Source organism: Pseudochaenichthys georgianus, chromosome 10, assembly GCF_902827115.2.
Source record: "Pseudochaenichthys georgianus chromosome 10, fPseGeo1.2, whole genome shotgun sequence".
NCBI lineage: Eukaryota > Metazoa > Chordata > Actinopteri > Perciformes > Channichthyidae > Pseudochaenichthys > Pseudochaenichthys georgianus.
The window spans coordinates 32,360,933-32,385,088 of NC_047512.1; the positions used below are offsets into that span (position 1 = coordinate 32,360,933).

The window sequence follows — 24,156 nt, forward strand, 5'->3', positions numbered from 1 at the left end:
GCTGAGTTCTGAACTGCAAATGGCATTACAGGCAGGATGTTCACCCTGAGCCTGAAAAGTGAACCACCAATGCATCGTGGAGTCTTTTGGGTTGTTTATTTTTCTCTTGCCTAACAGGTCAAACAGAGATATGGCGAAGTCATGTCAAGGTTCTTACTTTGCAGCAACAAAGTATCAATCAATATCATGAACAAACGCAGGCATCTGAGTAACACATCAGCAGTACATGTCAGGTTTTGCTGTCAGTTCCTCAGAATCAAAGAGTGGAGGATACTTCCTAGACTTTGCACAGCTTTCAGCAATCAGGCAGTGATCCATTGGACAAACAACAGATGCCTGTTTGTACACCAACAGAGGCCACAGTTCACCAAATTGAAACGCAACATGTTTTGTTTAAGGGGAATGACGTTGACTTATTCCAAAGTGGAAAAACTCTATTATGCTTTCTGTTTAGGCATGTAACCCACGGTTACAGTATTTGGAAAAGGCAGAACCTGCGACACTTGCCAGTTAGTGTTCTGTACCGCTAGTTTTTATCGTTCAGTTTCCTTTTTTTGCTTTCCTCTCTGGGGTTTTCTGTCCACATTTTATGATAACAGGATGTTAACATTAGAAAGCCCGATCATTTTAAGAGAAAACACCCATTATTGCAACTACTTATCCTATAGGCATGCTATAAACATCATGAGGGGTGTCTTTGCTAACAAAAACATACCTATTAAAGACTATAGTATATACAATTTTAATTTGAATATAAAATCTTTCTTATTATTTTCTAAGGCAACAATCTTTAGTTACAAGACAAATGAGACAAAGCCTTTTACGCGATAAAGTAAGAAATGTTAAAATTGTACGGGTTTTACGTTAGCATTGTGCTAGCTAGACCTTTGAATTGCCATACACATCTCGAATGCATGGCAACACTGTTGTTCTTAACATTATAATATGAAATCAAACTACAACCTTAACTGTATATTTTATTTATTGTGAATAGAGAAAATAAAAACGTACTTATAAAGGTGCAATTCTGCCAACCACAGCTAGCTTGTTCAGTTTAGTTTTTTTATTACAAGGGATTGATGTTGACAAAACAAACAAGAGGAAAACATTGACCAATCAAGGCTCTAAAGCGGGATTAAGAATGGTGACATCATCTTCCTACATAGCTAGCTAGCTAATTATTTAGCTCTACATTTTAAAAACTGTGACAGAAAAATGGCGGACAGCGTTGATGAGGTTGATGCACTTGTATATGCGTTGTAATACGAATGAATGAAATACGTTTTAACTATATATTTTTATATTTTGGGAAGAAAAACTATTTAGTTTTATTGTAACTGATTCTAATGGAATAGAAACTAAAATGCTTTGAAGGAAAGTGATGCAACAAGTAGTCCTGGTTTGTTGAAGGACATTTTGGAAAATGCACGTGTTCATTAACTGAGGTGACAGTCGGTAAGTTGTTAAAGAAACCAAAAACATCAAATGAGATCACAAAAAAAACATCTGAAACACCCTTGAATGTTACATATTGACATATTGAGCAATTCTGGGTGGAATGTTCCTTTATCTGCAAGGACAAAATATTAGTGAGAAAATGGATGGCAGGCTGCAGGGGTTATGAATAGGACACATGATGTTGCAAGTCTATATGTTACTTTATGTGCATTTCACCCTCTGATCCACTTCAAAGCCCTTCAGGAATCATATAATTTATGTTCCTCTGGAGTGTGCTGGTAGTTCTCCAAAGCCTCAAAGCAGCATGTGTTATTCTCTGGATCTGTATTTCTCACTCCTTGAAGATGATGAAGCATTCTGGGCATACGACGTGCTCTCTGCATCTCTCTCTGTGGGGTTCCTACATTAAACCACATTAGTTTCCCCCCTGGAGTCACCTCAGCCAGGTAGCAGACGCCGCCCGCAGCTCCACAATGAGGTTCATTAGTCCTAATTGTTTGTTTTTTGTCTCCTTCCTTAAAGCATGTCTACTTTCTTAACAAGGTCAATCACTCACAGCTCCTCTCATAACACGCCTGTCACTAGAAACACACTTCAACCTTTCTGTGTCCCGGCGCTCGGCTGTAACTTTTCACACCCACGCTCCCTCTGCTCCACAGATCCAGATAAAAACGCCATTGTTATCCAGCTGTGCTTTTCTCTCCTTGACTGGATTGCTGCCTATAACATGGAAAAGAGAGGCTGATCATTCGGAGATGAGCACACGCTGGCTGCAGAGAGCAGCAGCTCACCCAGAATGAGTTGGGGGGGGGGGTTATACTCTGAATGCTAATGCAGGCTGGAGAAAGGGCAAACAGGCCTATTGAAATGCAGAGTTCACATGTTTTCTTAGGGTAATATTGGGGCAATGTTGGAACGGCAAGCATTATGGGAGTGAAAGGTCAATTTGATGTTAGTCAGCAGGAACAGTGAGAATAGCTGACTATCAGGAATTGTTGCATTTTCTGCCTGAGTGATTGACTCCCATGAATATGTATTTCATGGCCACACAAAGATGTTTGGGCTTGGGTACATTGACAAGCCGGACAGTTCACCAAGCCTAGCATATTAAAATAACAATAATATTCAGGTGCTTAAGTGCATCTGCTCCCAGTGCCATTTTCTTTTTTTTACCAAGATGGATGTTGGAATTCCTCTGCCAGAGAGGAAAGCCTGAGACATGTCACGTCGTTCAAAGCTCATTCACGTCTAATTACCAAGGCACTGGACCATTTTCGTACCTTTTGTTGGCCCATTGAGGGGAGCGCCGGGCCCACGCTCTCCCATGCACACAGCTCCAGCATCCTCCTCCTCCTGCTCCTCAGAAACCCCTGGCTTCCCCTGCAGCAGCCGCAGTCACACAGAATGAATGGAGCCGCCTGAGGAATGTGGACACAAAAGGAGGAATGTCATTCTGCTGAGTGCTACCCCCCAAACCAATGGATGTGCACACACACACACACACACACACGCACGCACGCACACACACACACACACACACACACAGCACCCCACAAGTCCAGGCATGTTTAAACGCAGGGGGTAAAAAGTCTTATTATGGCTTCTTTTTTTTTAATTAGGGGATTTACGTACAAGACATTTGCACAGTCCCATAATCGAGACTGAGTCAGAAAAGATTTCTAAAATGTTGCATTTCCTGTTGATTACGATTGACCAGAGGACACAGTTCTAAGTTTGTTTTTACATTTAATTGATCGTCCTATCAGATAAGCTGCAATTACTTTTTTTCCCAGTGTTACAAGAAGAAACAAGTAGCAATGAGGGCAAAGGTCATGGACAGAAAACAGCATGACGGCAGATTTTACAAACTGCTCCTGAGAACAGGGAAAAATAAAACACTGGTGCAAAAACACAAGAGAAATATGAGTGAAGGAAACAAGAGATATTCTCAGACTAGGACATGGGGAACTTTTAAGTATTGAACAGATGGTCATTTGAAAAAGGATGAAATTATTCAGCCAGATGAAGCAAATTGTTACAGTTTTTTCTATTTGTCTCTAAATGTGTACGCTGATGCTAAGCAGCAGCTAAGATGTGCTCAGCAGAGGTTTGGAGTGACTAGATTTATTTAAAATGCAATGGAGGGATGCTCACGTGGTTTATGTGTCAAAAAAACAAATACGTTGCCCATTATCTCCCAGTGATCGTTTTGGGGTCATACGGTGGCCGACAGGGGTAAACATGCTACAACGGCCCAAAACACAATTTAAATAACGATTAAAATATCAAAACACAAATGTGACAAAACACATGAAAATGAAGAAACATCTTCACCAACTTGAAGGAACATGCGCAAACTAAAAGCGCTGCATAGACAAAGCGCTGCAAATACAAAACGCTGTAAATACAAAACGCTGACACTCAAAAGTAATGCACACAGCTGGGACCAGAGCATTTGTTGACATTCAGGAATGATAAAGATGGCCGACTGTCAACTTTGCTGTAAACTCACCTAAAATGTAAGTTTCATTGGCTTATTTCAACAATGTGATCGCATGATTCCTTTTGATATAATTGCAGATCTGATGTAAGCTAGCTAGCTAATGTAGCTAACCTGGTCATTTGTAATATAGACCTACTGAAAAAACACTTATAATTATTGAACAAACTAACAATATTGACAGTTGGCCAACTTTGTAATCCATCAACAAGTGCTCCATTCCCAGCTGTGTGCATCAATGTGTGTGTCACGTTTCCCTTCTGTTTGAGCTTCATGCAGCGCTTTAAGTAAATGCTGCTCATGTGTTACATTTGATAATTCTCACAATGTCATTGTCATCTCAATCCAATTGTACAGCTCCCAGCAGACTGTTTACTGTGGTTTACAACACTGGCCGCACTATATGACAGGCAGCTGCATGTTGGTCTGACCCGTGTTTGTGTAAGAACCGGGCCTGTCATTTTGCCTCCATGGTTACTGTTAATATTAGCCAGCTTTTTAATCCCAGGCTTTTAAACAAACTAAGATGTATCGGATCATAAATGCTCAGCAGAAATAACACATGTAGGAAATATGTCTTAGCTCTGATGTTATGTAAATTACTTCCATGCAATAAAAACATTTGACGAGCAGTTTGTCGAATAAATAATGGCTTGTTGTTAAATTTCTCATCACGGACAACCTTCAATTACACAATTAAGTGGTTTTCAACCCTCTAATGATGGTACTTCCAAAGGGGGGCTAGGGAAAACAGTTTATCACCACATTATTATCACTTATTTAACATTAGGACAGACCTTCAGTTCAAAGGATTTTTATCTCTGTGGTTATCTCCTGTCTGACAGTAAAAACAGATAAGGATGCCCTCTCAAACACAGGTCAGATGGGGGTCTGCAGTAAAGAGATTTGTGATTTTGAGGACTTTTGGGTATCTGGTGTTTCCTTTCCTTATGTCATGTGGCCCAACAATAAGTCTTCATGCCACAGAGTAGCTCCACCCCTGCTTTTTCAAGACTGGTTTCCACCAGTCTAGACATTATAGAAAGGGGAAAAGAGAGAGAGGGATCCAGAGGGTTTGAAGTCCCTGCTTCATGCTCCACCCCTGGTGTTCCTGTTTTCCAGGTCTTTGTCCCCGGAACTTGCACTCTCTCCTGGGTGTCCACTAGGGTTTTCTGCTCGCATCTGGATCTCAGTACGACTAGCCTACAGTCCAGTGTCCTACAGAAACCACGGCCTCTCCTCAAGTTTGGAAAGAAAGCAAGAAAAGAAAGGACGAAAGAGGAAAAAGACACATTCTCGGCTACTTTTCCACCGTCTCTTCTCTCCCCTGGTTTATACGTCCATCGCGGCTTTGAAGCAACAGTGTGATTCTGAGATTCTCACCCTCGCAAACTTTTTTACATGTTTGAAAACTATCATTTCGTCGCCTTTTTGTGTTTTTTCGATTGAGTCTGGAACTCGACATGTATCGCATATTTCCGTGCTGTTAAACGAACGACGTTTGAGCAGTTTTCACGGTTATTTTCGGAGTTGTTCTCCCTGAAGTTGTGTAAGCGGTGGCCTGAGCTGTGAATGAAGTATCTGTTGAAGAAATCAGCGCGTCTCCATGAGGAAACTCAGCGTGGAAGTCGCTGAAACTCTGTGCTAGTTATACACACCTGAGCGACTATACTTTTTTATTTTTTACTTTTTGTGCTGTTGTTTTTAAGTGACACACCATGAAGCCGCTGTTGGTGTTGTGTGTAGTTTGCACGCTGGTTGTGTTGTGTGTGTCGATGACTGCGGAGCAAAAGTTGAAAAACTGCAACGACGTCCGCGCGGCGTACAGCTCCAAGGGCTTCAACGTCAACGATGTTCCCAACCAAGGAGTCAACGGTGAGTTTTATTTTATTTTAACAAGTTTAGCCCTGTTATTAACCTGAAATACTGTAGTCTAGAAAGTAGTGTTTCCCAAAGTGGGGGGCGAGGACCCCCCCATGGGTCCTACAGAGGTTCCCCGGTGGTCCTTAGGCTAAGGATAACTTTTAGGCTAGCAGCATTAGCATAATGTGGCACTGTAACGGTCAGGTTTTTGATTTAGCATTGTGAGCTTCTCAATTACAGACAACACTGTTAACTTGTCAAAAGTCATAACCAGTGTTGCAAGAAGTTCCTAACTACAAGTACAAATACTATGATCTTAAAGTACTCCACTACAAGTAAAATACCTGATTTCAAAATAGTATCTAAGTAAAAGTAGAAAAGCATTGGCTTCAAAATACTCTGAAAGTACAACAAGTTAAAGAACTCATTCTAATTACCTATTTCAGAATAATATAAAATACAGAGCCTATTTTACATAACCACAGACTTATCAAAAGTAAAAGTACTGTTGATGTATATTGGATCTGTTCACAGTATATACTATTATATCATTAGGTTGATTGTATCTTGTTTTTATTCATGTGAGAGCATTTTTATATGGACCACATTTAGATACCAGTGTTTATTACAGTTAGAGTACAGTACTGCAATATACCATATCAGAATATAATGTGTTTTTGCTCATAACTCACTTATTAAAGGTTTTCCAGAGGCTTTTCATAAATACCAAATCTAAAATGTAACAACGTTTTGTCATTGACATTACAAATAAACTATGTCCCTACAACAAACAATTAAACTGTCACTTTTGAACATGGACATGTTGTGCTTCTTTCAAAGTCTATATGAAAACATGGTTCATCATGCATACATATTTATATATTTTGTTCAAGTGTTAAATATTACAGTGCATTGTTAAGTTTGGGCGAAAGAAGCAGTGGAACATTTGGGCATCCATTCCTCAGTCTAAAAGCTCCTCAAAGCTCCAGTGTTTAAATATAGTCCTTGTTTAGGAAATACTTGTAGGTAATTCATAACAATAAAGGGTATAATAAACACACAGGCCGTGCTCCCAACTGAAAGAAGCCAGGCCTGTGTTTATTTGCAGGCTTCCTTAGAGACTCTATGGTTGTGAAGTGCAGGCAGCCTGCCGTGATTTAGTAAACATTCCTGTGCATTGTGAACAAGGCTTTTGGATTTTATTCCTCTCAGCGCTTCTCAGATTTTTGTGGTTTTAAACATTTTCTGTGTAGGCACATGTTGTTCTCCTACATCTGCAACCAGTCTAGATTGCAGGTCAGGATGTTATGCAGCCACGAAGAGCACATGGTAATAAATAGGAATTGCTATGTTTATAGTCCGTCAGAGGTGAGAAGGCAAATCAATTTAACTAATCACAAGTTAAACCCAAGTGATGGAAACTTACATCGGGGGGGCTTTTACACTGAAGGCTGGAGGGGAGCAGGGGAAGGGGGTCGGGGTTTGAAATTCCACTGTGCCTTGCATACTTTAAATCCCTCCCTTCTCTCATTTCCATTTCATTTATATGGTGGTTAAAATGAATATGCACAGACATATTCAAACCCCTAAATGCAGTCCAGTTTGGTTGCCAGTTTTGCAGTGGCTTCAGCGTGACCTTCTTGTTCAAAACTACAGAAGTGGGTCACCCGGACATGACCCCTGTCATGTTGGTGGCTTGTATTCTTTCTTTTTTAAAGGCATATTTCCCTAATTGGAATGAATAATTAGCCATTTCCAAACCTTCTCACCTTAAACCTTTCAGATGTTTAACTTGTTTTCACAGCTGACAAGGGTGTCCAACTTGTAAGTGTCCTCTTAATTGTACTGATGTCTTTTATTAGTTAACTCTGCATTGAAAGAGTATGTTCAGCCTGTCTTTTACAAATCCCGTGCAGGACAATGAAGTCCAATCATTAGAATTTGAGTTCATTAGAATTTGAGTCGGACATAACTGTCAAAGAAGCTGAGGACTTATTTCTTCCTGCATTTCACACACGTTTATAGGTCCCCTTTGTTTTCTGCCTGTATGTCTTTGTGATGCTAAATGTCATTGAGAGTACCCCAACATGTCTGCGTTAGTCTGACTTAATTGTCTTGCATCTCTGGGTTTTGAAAGAAGGATCTGAATGAAGGCCGTTTTATTGTGCAGGTTTGTATGCTATACACACACACACACACACACACACACACACACACGTGCCTTTTCCTTACAATAGGCTCCTGGTGTATGTCTGGGCCTCAATGAGCAGCTCTTTGTCATTGAAAGAGACTGAGATAATTGATCCATAGAAAGCAACAAAGTCTACTGTCATTAAAGAGAGTTGGGGGTCTGCAGAAAGCAACAAAACCATACGGAAGCTCTTCAAATGTTTCAGTTGCTGGGTAGGAATGCCTCCAGATTTGTCAGAGAATTAGTTCTACATGTTGTAATGCATTGAACTCCAAACTTGAGTTATCTTCTTATCATAACGGAATCTGTTCTCTAATTGAACTGGATGTGAGGTTACAGAAGGGTTAGACCCTTAATTTCCTGCATACTTAAACCACAATTTTTGTTTAAAAAGTTAATAACCGAAGTCGCAGATCATTGGAAAAGGCAATTTCCCTTCCAACATCTGCAGAATTTCAAATACTCAGTATAAGATGCAGTAAAATAACTTTGATCCACATCCAGACTGCTGTGATACAATCCAACCATAACTGTGCAGACTTTTGGAGCAGACACACTTTGAAATGATACAGTATATCTCTGCATGTTGTCAAGGAGTTTTTAACATGTTTACCTCCTTTGATACACGCATCATAAATCAGGTTGGTGGAATAATATGAGTCTTATTGGAGACGCAGGATTAAGTCTTGTGTTTCATAACCACAGACATCTTGTGTTATTGTTGGCAGCGCAGAGATAAGAATGTTTGTTACCGTTCAAATTACCAACGGGCTCAGCCAAAGCCAGACTTTAGATTCGGAAAATATGTTTGAATGCAGTTAAATTAAAATGGAAACCCTGATTACTTTGGCACAGACAGAAGTAAGTCATACAGAGGAAGAGCAGTTGGAAATTCCTCGTTGATCCCATGGAATCAAACTCTTACCGCTCACGTGGCAGCAGTTCAAGACCTCATTTCAAACTTTTCTTGTCTCAGAGGATGATTTGTTGAGGGCCTGTGGTTGAATACCTCATTTAAATGGGAAATAAATGAAGATCTAATGATGACAGATAAATAATGATAGTAATCGTAGAGAATGTAAATGGTGGTTTAACTCCCTGATCAGCTAATGGAGTGTTGCAATCCTAAACCCATGAATAAGTTGGCATTTCAGCATTTCCTGGTAGTCTTGACTTAAAATCAATGTTTTTTTTAATGTGTTTAGATGCCTGTAATAAGGTCTGTGTTTATTACAAGCTTTTTGAGATTTTCACGTTTTGTTCTAGAACTTAAAGGTGGGGTAGGTAAGTTTCAGAAACCGGCTCGAGATACACTTTTTGTTATATTCCATGGAATGCTCTTAACATCCCGATGGCAATGAATATCTTAAGTGCTTTGACAAATAATCCATAAAAAATGGCCTACCTGCCTGTCAGCCTTCCATCGGGGCACAAACTTATCTTGTGCCCTCATTGGTCATGTGCACGTTCGTGTGTGTTGGAGGAGGGGCTCTGTAAGGAAGTGGCAGATTTTCTCCAGTTGTGTATTTTCAAATTCTAGCGATCTCGAGCCGGTTTCTCAAACTTACCTACCCCACCTTTAAATACGTAAGAAAATACGACACTTGTGAATGTCTGAAGCTTTTTCGCGTCTTAAAAAAAAATGGATTGTTAACGAGTAACACGACACACCAGTCCAAATGTACCTTAGCGGCGGTGATGTAAAGCCATGCAACTGGGATGTAGAATGTTTTATAGCCTAAGCTTACATAGCATATTCACTTCTGGTCATGGCATTTATGCTACAACTTCTATACACCATTTTCTGTAATATTCCACAATCCAATTGAAAAATCCATTTGACTTCTGCTGAGAGACCCCTTGCTGTGCTTACTTTAGGGTCAGCCTACACAAATAGGTCATCACTGCACCCACTGTAGTGTTTATTTTTTCTTAACGGTTATATTCGATACCGTCATAAATGTTCAAAGGTATCCGCTAAGTAGGGTTAAACAGTTGCAACATGGACTCTTCAGGCTCACAGCCGTTAACACTGACCAGATTGGTATCTGCCATGTCAAAGGCTACTACATGGCAGGGCTGGACACTGCGTACTGCTCTTCAAGGGGAATCTGTTTTGGTTTACTCTGGCAGTGGGGCTTGATGTCATGCTTCAGGTATGGAACAATGGCAGAGATCAAAGAGAAGAGGGTCGTTTTTCCCTCGTCCCCGGCTCATAATCAGTTCAGTGCATTATGACTGAAACTCAAAGCGTGCATGACCTCAGTGCGTTGGCCTCCCGGTAAGCTTGAGACATTCTGCAGTCTCTCATTTTGAGAACGCCTTCCCCCTTAGCCGGTGGCTGCAAGCCCTGCATCTTCACGGTTCGGGACATAACAGGTTGTGTTATTGCAATGACATTCAGCAGATAAGATAAGAGCAGGGAACTACACACACACTCGTCTGCAGGAGCTTTTATAGCTCAAAGACCAATATTTGAGCGGCCTGGTATTTTAACACCTGTAATAATTAACTAATAAACCCGCAGCCAAGTGTCTCGCAAGGTCAATCCCATAAAACTCAAACGGCCCTCTTTGTTTTATGTGAAACACTTTGCAAGTCTTATCATTAAGAACCACTTCGGTGCTGTTCTCAGCAATGGCATTTCCTTTGCCAGTCATTTTAGAAAGTGGTAGTAATAAAACGACTCTAATAGTTGTAGCTTGGCCAAATCGAAAATTCTCACAAAAAGACCCAAAGCAGCTAACCCAAACAGAAAGGTGAGGTTTTATGATAAGGGAATTGTTCATCCTGATATCTGTTTTAGAAACATGCCGCTTCTTCCTGTTCCTGCAGCCAGGGAGGTCAGGAGTCCAAAAAAGATAAAGTCGTTTATGTTGTAGCAGATATTGAATCAAACGGTAAAGCGATGAAGAGTATCCAATGGTGGCTTTTAAAATGTGCAAATTGGTATGTTGTGTGGTATGAAGTTGAGATGTGGATCTGTTTTTGTACACTTTCTTGAAGACATATTATGTTTGTCAAAAGAACAAATAAATGTAAGGACGTGTTAGAAGTTGTTCAAGAAATTGACAAGATGCTTTACATTGTACTTTTTCTTATTTGAAAACGCAGTATATTTTAACTTCAAATTTCCAACAATTATAACTGCGGACTATGTTTTCAAAAGATACGACACCGTTACATGCTCCTTTTCTTCTTTTTCAATTAGTACATAAAAGAAGAACAATGTTTAAAGCGCAAACTGGTTTCGAGCCAGGCATAGAGGATCAAACAGATTCAGGTGTGTCATTTAATCTACGTCCCACCCATAGGTGTGGTCGCAACCAACGGTAAGTCCACGCATTCGAGCCTCATCATGATAGTCATGAGGAGAAGCTCAGTGCAGTAAAACTACATTTAGGATTAGACTTGAAAGAACATTACACCAGGAGCAAATGCACAAGTCTTGAATCTGTGGTAAACGTAATACTTTGTAACATTTAAATCTGGATTTCATTTAAGAAAAAACGCAACCATTTTCTTTCAAACTAAGTCAAATTGAAATCACTAAATCTTTTTATTTGGTTGCTTTGAGTCTAAATGAAAAGTTATTCTTTGCACAACATCGTTCTGTCCCAATAGGAGTAGGTTGCACAAACATTAATATCAATGATTGATTTGAGGAGAAAATGAAGAATACATGTGGGGTTGATATTAAATAAAACCCAACATGTAAGCCAGTGCATGCATAGTAATTCCTGATAACATTCCCGGGACATTGGATATGCTTTTGCAACCTTATATGCCTTTTTGAAAAACAGGTGTTGATGAAAGTTTTCTTTTGGCAAGCAATTGCTGAACTTTTTGTTCAGGCGTTATCAGATATTCATTTGAACCCTTGGGCAGGTCAATGTAACCATTCATATTTTTGGGGTTTCGCCCCGCGAGGATCCTCGGAGATCAGTAAAGCAGCGATAAAGTGACGGTTCCTGTTGCTCTCGGCCCTCTATATGTGACATCTCCTCCTCAACTGTTTGGTGAGCCTTCAGGATAATTGAGTTTAGGTATCATGAGGTGGAGCTCTTATGAACCCGGGGGAGCCGGGCTGTGTCTCGCAGCGTCCAGATGGGTCCAGAGGGAGGGAGGGAGTTAGGGGGGGGGCAGCTACACGTGCCTGCCAGCTCTGCTCTATCTCACCGCTCTTATCAACTTCCTGCAATCGCAGCGTTGCAGCTTGGAGATCAGGGCTAGTGGTGTCCTGTTCTGCTCTGCCAGCAACAGCTGCCTTATCGGCGCTCCCAAACAGATGAGCTTATCACTGCGTCCCAAAAAACAGACAGTGGAGGGAAGACGTTCAACAATGGTTCTTAAACTACCGGGATTTGTTCTGTAGGGTTCCCCCGATGGATGAAATGTCATTCTAGATCTGATTTGGTGTTCTAGTCACCTCGTTTTTGGACTGTGGATTCTTAAGTTTCCCTCTCACGCTCATTTAGTATGCTCCAAGTGTAGCTTCAATTCAATAGCCGTGTGTCGACTGAGCGTCCGTAATTCCTTCTGCATCCTTTGCTTTGCCCCCCCCAAAATGGCCAAGTGAGCGACAGATCAGTAGGGGGTGGATGCTGTGTGTGGGAACATTTGAGCACCCCCTTTTTAGTCCAGCCTGCTCGAGCAGTTCACCCCCCGCCCCCCCTCCTTCTCCTTCATCGCCACATTCCTCACCGGACCACCAAGACCCACACATAGGGAGCTCCGGAGCTGGGAAACGCACGGCAACAAAGAGGGACTCTCGGAAAAAGAGAGGGGGGATTTGACTGACGGGAAAGAGTATGGCACCAAGTTTATCTGAATATCCAGGAGAAGTGCTGGGCCAGGCAGGAGCCATTAAGAGTGTGTGTGTGTATGACACAGGCTTAGGGAATCTGGGGAGGTAACTTCATGCACTGTGACTCATCTCCGCACAGTCATACAGGCATGTACCAGAGCCTGCTGCTCATCGCGCACCATGTCTGTCTAACGCAGAACACTGTTTTAACCAGAGGGCCCACATTTGTTTGGCATGAGTGGCCCCAGTTAAACTTAACTGTATCATTTGGTGGATCTGAGAGGAATCATGATCTGGCTTTGTGGTTGGAGTTGAGGGGAGCGACCCCCTGAAACTCCTTGTTAACACGTCGTCCCGTTTGCACGCTGTTGAAGCAGGGCGTCTCTTTTTTTTCTCTCTCTTACTCTGTCCCGTCTGACAGTTCATTTTCCTCTCCCCCTTCTCGCTCTTCAGCAGCTCCTCTGGGAGGTTTGGTTTCATTCCTAACCTTTCCCTTCTTCGTCATCCCTGGTTGACTTCCCCTTCTTTCTCACCATCAGTGGTGGTTGACTGCTTTCTTGCTGGCATCAAGCCCTCTTGTCTGCTTTTAACCTTTCCTCTGTGCAGAAAAAGGCATTTTAGATGATGAACATGCCAAAAATACACCTCCTACCTTTTTAACACACTTTGTTTAGAGTTTTAAATGTTAAGTAGGCACTAAAAACAAATGTTCACCTGTGATGCCAAGTAGAGGAGTACACTATAACTTTGTATCAGAGAAATGTATTTCAAATCTGGCTCACATGCAGTGTTTGGTAAAGTGACTTGGTTCACTTAAATACCAGTAGAGCAAGTTTTATCCCAAATTACACATTAAGTATCCGTGTCTAGTCTTAGACCCCCATGGGCCCCATATCAGGCTGGAATATCATTGAATTCATCACACATACTACCGTTATCCTTTTGTGCAGTCGATGCTTGGTGGTTTAATTTATTTGTTCCTCTGATATTGGAGCCGCTTTGTTTTCTTTTGTGTTGATCACTCGGGCGCTGGTGTTGCTCAGCCAGCTGTGAGGAGTGTGGCGAAGGGGGCCGCGGGCTCTGATCCCAAAACTGCAGGGGTGGAGTGTGAACCCCCTCGTCTGACACGACAAGGCTCCGCTCTCTCACTGAAATCATTGCGGCGCGCAGCAACCAGTGGGGAGGGGGGGGGGGGAAGCGCGGTTTATGGTGTAGGTGTAACTCAACCAAGGTTAATTGATTTCCTACGAAGCCGCAGCGGGATGGATGTCCGTGTTGATTGTCGTGATCATCATTAGGAGTCGCCAGAGGCCCATGCGGTAAGGGAGAGCGGCGAGGGAGCGAAGCCAGGGACTGGCTTGGGCGTTTGGGCTGAAACCCCAGCGCTGGGTGCTGGCCAGGCGAGCTGTAATCCCTGCTAATTACTCCCAAGGCCTACATCAAGACTCCCACTGACGAGGAAGTCACTCACACTTAGCTCACTTTTCCAAACTGCAGTTAGCATAATAGGTCTTCTAATATTTACTTAATCCCCCCGTGTGTTGCTCACTCTTGCATGTATATTAATATAAATGATATTGTTGTAGATCAGAAACCCCACTTTAGTTTTTTTCCTTCCTTGCTTTTCCAAAGTCCTTTCTTCTGTCAAACAAAAAACTCCCGACAAGTCTTTGGCAGCTTCACACATCTTTGTGAATTTCACTGACGAGTTGATGCCATGTGTTAAAAGCAGGTCATCGCAACTCAAATTTAAAGCATGAGGAAAACAATGGCAGACGTCTTGCTGGCTGCGCGCGGGTAAGGGAAAGGGAGGGGAAAAGCGCACACATGAAAGGATTAAATAGTTTGTTAAATGATGGCTCCAAAGCTGCAAATCATTTGGTCAGCGTGTTTTGAGGGTGGTTTCTGCTGGCAGGGAAAGTTGCCGGTATGTGGGAAAGCGAGTCAGCGCGCCAGTACTCGACATCATCAGAATAGCAAGTAGCTTTGGTTTATCGAGAGTCGCTACATATCTTTAAGAGTGCAATGAGCCACCCAGACTGTGGCCCATTAGACCATTGTACCGTTGGGTTTAGACTTTCTCGTCCCTTTGACAGTCCGCGATGAGTGCTTCTCTTCCCACCGCCCCTGCCGGTGTCCAGTTTCCTAAGACCCAACAGGTATATCAGAATCTTTGTTGCCCTTTTGGAGCTTTGAGCTTCCAGAAACCTGATCTTGTACCTGACCTCATTCTGCCTGGGGGGCTGCGTCGGGCCCCGTCCTGCCTCAACATCTGGTGGACTTCAGCTGCTTTTGGATGTCTGTTATAAACATTGTCAAAGAGCTCCCTGTCCTTAGGAGGGGTTCGCTGGCTTTTACTGGAAACCATGAAAAGTAATGTTTGCGTGTCAAATCTTTTTGGAGTTGGATTTTCAAATTCTTTTATGTGGAGTTGGAGGAGGGTTGTCGTTATTTGTTATTTGGAACTTGCACTTGCATATTTGACAAGGCCACAAAGACAGTTTTTTAGTATAAAGCCCCTTTAGATAGTCTAATGCGCGTCTCTCGAGCAGTGTGTGAGAACATCTCAAAGAAGGCCCATTCGTAGGCTCAACAGCAGTCCATTTCTCTGACGGCACAACAGTGTTTGTGCAGGGTCCCGTGGAAAAGCACTTGGCCTTAAGTAAAGAGTGTTTTTAATGTTCTCCTTTTTAAAGTGTGTTTTCATTGCCATGAGTCAGTGGAAAGACGGAGGGCTGGTGCAGAGGGACAAGCCAGGAAGGTCTTTTGTTTCTCTTTTTTCTCTCCTCCTCTTCTCTTCCCTTGTGATAATCACGCTGTGCTGTAACTTGTCCTGTCCGTTTGTCTGCCTGTCTCTGCAAATCTTAAACATAACACAGTCTCACTGTGTCTTTCACTCGCATTTCCTCGCTCACACACGAGGACGGCGTTGAAGCGTCAAAGGTGGAAGCTGTAGTAAAAGCACTAGATCAAACACGGCATCTCTGCAGCTCATCAAAAGACACACAACCTGAAAGAAAGATGTGGAGAGGGTGAAAGAGTAGACCAGCTGTTGGCGTGAATCATTGCCTCCAACTCCCTCGGATGGATGTTGTTAAGAAAAGATTCCCAGCTGAGGGACGCTAGGAAGGGAAAGTTGCTTCTTCCTGCATGTATGAATCTGAAGTCCATACATTATGTGACTCAGGCCCTCATGTTAAAACCATCTGGCTGAATGCTGAGGCCCGCACGGGGCTTTATGCAGTCCAGCCAATCTCCAGTGGTTGCTGTATTTACCAGAAGGAAGTCAAACATGTTGCACTAAGTTTTTGTGGAGCCTGCTATAAAAGCCTAAATTCAAGCCTGTCCTGAAGACGGACCACTTTTGTTTGAAGTTTGAATTCCCCATAACTATGTTTACGTGATTCATGGCGTCCAGCTCTTTTCATAAAGACCGAACTTGCACAGGTGTTGTAAGTTTGACTTCTCGTTTTTTCATGACTCCATTTCTTTGTGTCCTTCTCAAACTCTTGAAGAACATAATGCTTTTTGTAGGCCAAATGTGTACTATGAAGTGGGGATGCCAGTGATTACTCGATTATTCGAATATTCGTTACAGTCTCCATAATCGAATATTATTTATATATTTTTATTATTATTTATGTATTTTTTTTTTTTTCTGGCTTAGTTGAAACCAAAATATAGACTAATGCTAATAATAGTAATAGTATTAATAATTGTAAATGGCCATTGGTCACACCACCAGTTTGTTTTACTGTAAACTTGGAGGAAGCCTGCGTGCAGCTACACACAGCCCCCACCCCCCCTCTCCCTCACACGTGGTGCGACTAAAGATGAACAAAGCGGCAGGTAAAAAGAGTTCCTTCTCGTGGAAGTCCAAAGGAAGTTAAACTGGTCGAATAATCGATTATTATTCGCCAGGGCTGCCGAATAATCGATTTTGATCATGGTCAGTTTCTGGCAACCCTACTAAGAAGGCTACTATAGTGTGCAGCATTTGAGTGGATTGACACCGGAATCTGATTGAACTTGTCTAGATGAATGACCTCCAGGTCATGTAATCTTTCCACTCCGCTCTACTCTCCAATGTCCCGTTTCTTCAATTGAGCTCTCGCTCTTCTTTAATATATTTTCACAAAAAGATCTCTGCGAGATGCCTTCATTTCCTAGGTGAGCTGTAGATCTTTGTTTTTTTTGGCTGGCACAAGAACCTTGCCCCGCACAGTTGAATCAACAGCCTCAGACTTCCTCCCACATTTCCACCCTGCTATCAACTCGCTTCATGCCACATGCTCAACAAGAGGTCAATGAGTCAAACAAGGTCCTTCCTTTGACCACGAATGGTTTCATGTATTTTTGTGCAGCAGGTGAACTTTTGAGAGTGGTTGGAATTTGGTTTTCTGACTTGGTAAATGTTCTCTGGGAAGTCCAGGAGCGAGTTGGAAGCCTGACAAAGCAGTGACCTGGGAAGTGGTGTAGGCAGGGAGCTTTTGTGTGGGGAGACAAAGCCGGAGATGCAGGGCCGGGACGGGAGAGGGAAACAGACAGAGCGAGAGGCCAGGGCAATGTTGTGGAATCTCCCCAGGGGCTTCTGGGTAAATGTTCATGGATGACAGCGTTTTGGAATGTTCACAAACTGAGAGTTTTAATTGGCCAGAGGCCCAGACTTGTTTAGTAATCAGAAATGGACTCTGGTGGCAGAGGGCTCAGATTTACAGAGCCCCGTGTATGAGGGGTTTGTGTGCGAGAAAAAAACTCACGTCGGACAAAACGTGGAGGATTTAGCACGGATAAACATTTTAACGTGACAATTTCTCACTCTGAAAGACTCGGTCTGCATTTAGAGTTCTCTGTGAAGTAAATGTGTTTTTAAAAAGCAGATGACGAGACATGGAGATTGTAATGAGTTCTGCTCTGCCTCAGACTTGCCACACTTTCTCATCAGTCATGCCGTGTATACATTTTGGAAGTTTTGTGTTTTGACAGCTGTGTTTTGGAAGAGATTTTAATTGCCTATTTATTTAACATCATTTTACACAGACATTATCCAAAGCCCTGTGGCTGGCTGGTAGCTGAAAATACTCACCCCAGAGACTACTCTCCCCCTTAACCAACACTTCCTGCCTCATCAATGGATGTTGAGCATTGTTCTAAGAGCAGTAAATCTGTCATGTCACAAGCGGTGCAAACGTTTCCCGAGTTCACCACTACTGAGAGGCTTCCTCCCACAAGTAGATCCTGTTATTTATAAAGTTACCGAGGGGCTGTGTGATTGTTCTTTAATTAACCTCCAGCACTTCTGGTTGGCGCTGAATCATCATGGCTCAAATCCACATTAGTGTCGTGGCTCATCGTGTGAGGGACAGATGCCTTCTGGTCAGCTGACGACATGCCGGCTGACAAAGTAATGTATCTACATGATGAACACTACACGCTGTAGGTGGAGGCAACAGTCGGATGTATTGGACTGCGTTGTTAGTTAGATTAAAGTTAGATATAACTTAGTTGTCAATGCATACAGACAGTTCCAGTAAAACAAAGTACAAAAAGATACAAAGATGAAGTAAAGTACAGAACGAACAATAACCCAATTTGTTGCGTTAGTAAGAAGGGATGTATTTATACAATTTCAGTATTTTATACAGAATATATTAAGTCATACGCCCATTTAACTTTACAGCCGTCTTTTATGGGACTCAGCTGCTCTCTATTACTCTGTAATGGAAAATGAACAGTGAGCAGGATATTTGCAAAATGAACTCTTTAGGCTGATTCTTTTGCAACAATGTCGCGCTCATACATCGTCCGGCTTACTACACGGGTCCTTACTGAAGAAAGACACAAAAAATACTTTTGAGTTTAAATAGATTTTATAATTCCGTGATCCCAAAATCGTTCATAGCAGCAATTTACTATTCAGAAATAACATTTTATTGTTACAAATATTATTGGGCTGTAATCACAGCCCAATAATATTTTCCTCATTAATGAAGTGTTATTTCAACCAGCCGCAACCCATCCGCTATTCATTTACTGCCATGACTGGTCATGCTCACGTGCCCGCGGTTAGATCTGCATCCCGTGCATCATCTCCCGTCTACATGTGATTTATTGAACTACAATGCTCTCCTTGGTTTATATGCAAGTCTGCATTAGATGACTATGGTGAGCCTCATGGAGAAAACGGTGCTGTTGCAGCAGCAAGAGAAAACGGCTTATATTTATATAATTTATATTTATGGGCTCGAACGCGGTCTGTACCAGCAAATATACAAATTGAGCATATGTGAACAATGAATCCAAATAGCAGCACTAAAACAAACTGAGGCAGACAGTTGTGTCTTTATTAAGGCAGAAATGCAGATGTTCTGGTTGCAGTTTCAAACAGTCCCTGTAAAATATATTTGACTACTTGACTTTAAAAGTTTAAAACCGTCGCCCACTTCAGTTACATGTTTTACAGGCTCCAGCCTAGTTAAGAGAGTGGTGTAATGTCTGAGCCGTGGGTCAGCTGGAGCTTCATGCTTCAGGTTGCCACTCCCAGCGAGGGGCCGCACATCGACAGCATGTCTTCTGGAGAACGCGGTAGACGTCCATGTGATGTAGCAACAGTCGCTCTGCAGGAGAGAGCTGCTTAACACGGAACTCCCATAACGCTTAGCCTGAAGTGAGGGAAATACTCAGATCCTTTTCGTATTGAGAAGTAGTATAAATACAGCAATGTTGCATTCATTTCTCTACTTGTGAAAAAGTCTTGGCGTCAAAATATAATCCAAAACAAAAAGTCCTCATCATTATACAGAGTGGGCATTTTCATATTAAATACATTATATTATATCACTGGATTATAATTGATGATCGGATAATGTCATTTTATTTTTGCAGCAGGTAAAGTTGAAACTGAATTTTAAACTTCCATGTATCCTAATTCATAAGATCCTCACATCCTCATAAGATCCTCACATCCTCATTCATTAGTTAAATACATTTTGTTTTTATAATAATAAACTTATTTCGCTGTCAAACATATGAATTACAGTTAAAAGTACAATATCCCAAGTTGCATAAAATGCAACTAGTCAAATAATGTACCTCAAAAGTGTACTTCAGAAAGTTGACTATATTGCGTCCAATCATTGCGCTTTGGCAACAGTCAAACCTCAAGAGATAAAGTAAAGTGAGATGTCTTAAACTTTCAATAAACCCAATCAATCACTGATTATAACATCAACTTGTCTGCCTTTACGTGTTCTCCTCATTTCTTCTCACTGAGCAGCAGTCGAGGGAAACGCATTGGATCCTAGAAAAAGACAGGTTTGGCAATGCTACCCTCCATTTCCTTTTGAAATACTTTTCAGAAGTCCCCCGCAAGCACATTCCAGGCTCTTCTGGACTTCCCTAATGAACCGAAAAGCATTATTGGTCCAGCCCGACCGGCTATAAACTTGTCATTACTCTATTTTCGTAAGAGGCTGAAGTGTAGAAGCAGAGTAGGTGGAAGTATCGCCCTGCCCTGATTATCTCCATATGAACAGCCGACCCTCGAATAATGGTTTCCGCTTACAGCTTAATGTTGTTGAACATTTCCCCCGTTAGCAGCCATTCCAGAGCACACCATGTTCGCAGGATAATTAGGGTATAAGATGAGTGCAATACAACGTATGACGTGTGTTACATTTATCTTGACTCAGGAAATGCAGTTGTATAATGGGTTGGGGTTTTACTCTACTTAGAATGGTTGGAAAATCTTGAAGAATCTTTTTTCACTTTGGTTACTCAAAGTATTATAACTTTAAATAACGTTTTCGAATCAGCAGGACATTATTTAATGTTTTTTTTTCTTTCTACTTAACAAGTGAAACTCCTAGAAAACCCATTTCTATGACCCAAGCGCATGAAGAAGTGGTCAGGGTGTTTTGACTCGAAAAAAGGGACTTGGAAAATCCGTCTTCAACTTCTGCTGGCATGACGCCCTTCAGCAAGAGGCTGCGGTTGGACAGAGCGTGAATGTGTGGATGTTTGTTGCCCCCCTCCGCAGCCCCCCCCCCCCCCATGCTGTAAATAAGACTGAGCTCTTAGTCAGCCTTCCTAGTTAAAGGATTTCTTGTAATATGGGGGGGGAATATCATATTGTACCAGTGAGCAATTTTCCTAAATGTGCTGTGAAAACGTTGTGGTAGAAATGAGGACATTGGTGGCTCAGATACTTTATGTTCCTCCCTTCATAGTTTGACTTTTGCACATTTAGTCTTTACAGCACTAGACGGGGAGATTCCCCGCTAAACCCTGCACAATTATGCAGTCTCGAAAACTTTTATTCCATCGTGTCAAATGGATGCTTGGGTATAATTTAGAAAATGACACATTCATCCGTTTGAACAAAATGGTGCCTTCCCGAAGTTATTACCGAGAGATGATAAAAAAACAAAGGGAATTCTGATTTACAAAACCTTGAACTGGTCACTGGGAAACTAATTAGATTTCCAAAGTGGAGAAAAAGTGTTTTTGAAAGAGTTGTGTGAAAGAATAGTGTTTTATAGTCGTTAAAGATAAGAGACGGAGAAACAAAAAGAAAGTGGTGATTTGACAACATGCTGAAACAGGAAAGTATTTGAGAAGGGAATGACTTAGAAAGCAATTGCTATGATTTTGCAAATAAAATATGCAGCTATTCTGCTGCCTTTTAATCACTCCTGTCAACCGTGGCTTCACATCAAGCCCCGTTCACTTTAACTGTCCAAAACATTTGAGAAAATGTAAAACGTTGCTCTTAAGATGTCACGCTTACAAGTCAAACTTCACACCTTAAAAGCAACATCACAGACTCCTTCCAAGACCACAGGTTCAGCTCTTCGGTAGGAAGAGTCGCAAAAACAGAAAGTTATCCAACAAATGGCACCAACCCCTGAAGCCCCCGGGGTAATTACACCCTAGACGGAGGTGAGAAGACGGAGGAGAATGTTATGGCTGCAGGGCGTGCAAATTCACAACAGTCGGTGCGAGTAATGCTCAGCAGACTGGCTCACCTTCACATGTTACAGCAGGGAGCACAATGTGCAGATTAACAAACAACATTTTGAATGTATACGTGTTGTTCTTTACACGTCTGTGTATGCTTTGGGGTGTTTTAAACTCTGGACATGTGAGGATCAACCAGAGAGACTCGGAAATACGTCCCCATGTTTTGAGATGAAATTGCCCCGGTATTATTCACCGTCTCAAATGACCTACATTCCGCTGGGATTGGATTAGCATGCACACAGACTGTGAGCAGCGTACAGTTTATCATTTAATTATTTACAAATGTTGATGCCCGTGTGAACGTGTGGAGGTTTGCTTGAGTCGCAGACCACCAGGCTCCAATTAGTGACAGACGTCGGCGAATGCTTCGGGACATGCGGTCCCCCCCGTGGCCTCTTTCACGGCCCCCTTGGCAGTTTCAGTGATGAGTTCAAAAGAGTACGGAAATAATCCTCCAGGGACTTTAACGGCTTCAGATTGGGGTACATGTGAAGGTTCTCTATTTATGTTGTTCGCATGTGTTTGGAGTTTTACGACTGTTAATTACGTTTTTCCCTACGTGTGTTGCTGGTGTTATTATTGGAGTGATTGGGGGCTGAGTTAATGTGTGTGGTGGATGGGATGGCTGCTGGACAGGGGGGGGGGGGTCAGAGGACAGGACCTCTCTCAGAGGAGTGGCTGTTAACCCCTGACCTCGCTGGTTATGCCTGCAGGGTGGTGGCGGGGGGAGGGGATTGCACCCTGAGGTCTGTCTGGTTCAGAGGCACATGATGGCAGGCAGAGGGGGCGGCGAGGTGTCTAATCTGGTTTTTGTCTGCGAGGCGTTTTCACCTCCCCCACCATCCTTCCTCTGAGTCTGAGAGGCAGGACAATGTCAAAGGGAAGTGACTTATTTTATGAGCCATTTAAAAGGGGGTGATGGTCTCCCCACAAAGGGGAGGCAGGGAGATGTGGAGAGCTGATGAATGCCATGACACACGGTCACATGTTTGTTTACAAGATGTCGCTCTCTTGTTTTGACCACCATAAATGGCAGTTTTCCTCTCCCGAGCGACACTCTGACAATGCTCTGTCCCTGTGTCTTATTACATCTTAAAGTGCTTGGGAGGCTGGAGGAGTGAGAGGCCGCCTTAAAGGGCCACAGAGAGCCAGTGCACCCATCACACAAAGACTATTCATGCCAGGGATGGTCGAAAAATGACCGGTGCATCCACTGACGAGGCTCATCGTGAAACAGCGGAAACGTGTCCCACAAAGTCCGGCGTAATGCCGATTTGTATAGGATCTAAGCGTTCTCGTTCGCTCTCTTGTGTTCCAGACATTTTTCTCCCAGCAGTTTGAGAAATTGGCTGCCAACATGTTTTCACAAAGTATGCATTAGCTAAGAATCCTCAGTGTTCCGAGACTTAATCCTTTGAGCTAACAATGTGACATTTGTGCAGACATTCCTGTGAAATATTGACCATCTCACTTTTATTTGTGTACTTTGGTAACTAGGGCTATTTTCCATGTGGATACAGCCCTTTTGATTGTAGGCCTGTGCTGCGGGCAGGCAGGGGGCCCTGCTGGAGGAGAGACTGGAGCGCTGTTTCACCTAGAAAGTCCACTCGGCCTGCTGTACCTCCAATCACGCTGGCACAAAGAGCCATGTGTTGAGCAGCGATGTGATGTGTGAATATGTTTAGGTAGGGGCTGCCAACTGTGCGACTCTGTGTGTGTGTGTGTGTGTGTGGGAGGGGGTTCGGTGGAGCGGGTGAGGGTCGGGGGGGGGGAGAGAGATGAGTTTGAGGAGAGGACTGGGAGAGAAGGAGTGACTTATTTGGACTCGGCCCCAGACGAAGGGGTCCACTTTATGGCGCCACGCTGCATCCCTCCCTCTGGAGCCCTGTTTCTATCATTGTGTTGCTGTGAGTCACTTCTGACCCGGCAGTTACTTTCTCAACATTGGAGCTACGCTTGTATGTGCTCAGTTTTATGTCCATTGTGGATAGGCCAATCTGAGAGGGTATATGTTGTTCTTAGAGCTGCTATGTTTAGCCGAGTAATCGAATAACCAATCCCCAAGTATTTTGACAAAGGATTAAATGTTTAGGTATTTGACTAAAGCAATAAGGGAAGGAAATCGTTTTTCAGCCTTTTTAAATAACGAGATTTTCCGTATTTCTCTGTTTCTAATATAATTTAACTGATTTTTAGGGGACTTTTGCACTTACAAAACAAGACCATTTAAAGACATAAGCTTGGATTGTTCACCATGTTCTGACATTTAAAGGAACAAACAATCATTCCAGAAAATAATATGCGGATGAATGGATG

General features: G+C 42.5%; 1 protein-coding gene across 1 annotated transcript in view; it reads left to right on the plus strand.

The window, feature by feature from the left end:
- The first annotated feature begins 4,998 nt into the window (after positions 1-4,998).
- gpc4 (glypican 4) overlaps positions 4,999-24,156 on the plus strand; it is a 31,902-nt gene continuing 12,744 nt past the window's right edge. The window contains exon 1 of the mRNA XM_034092519.2: positions 4,999-5,833. Within this exon, the coding sequence (XP_033948410.1) occupies positions 5,677-5,833 (157 nt within the window). The 5' untranslated portion in view covers positions 4,999-5,676. The remainder of the gene's footprint in view (positions 5,834-24,156) is intronic.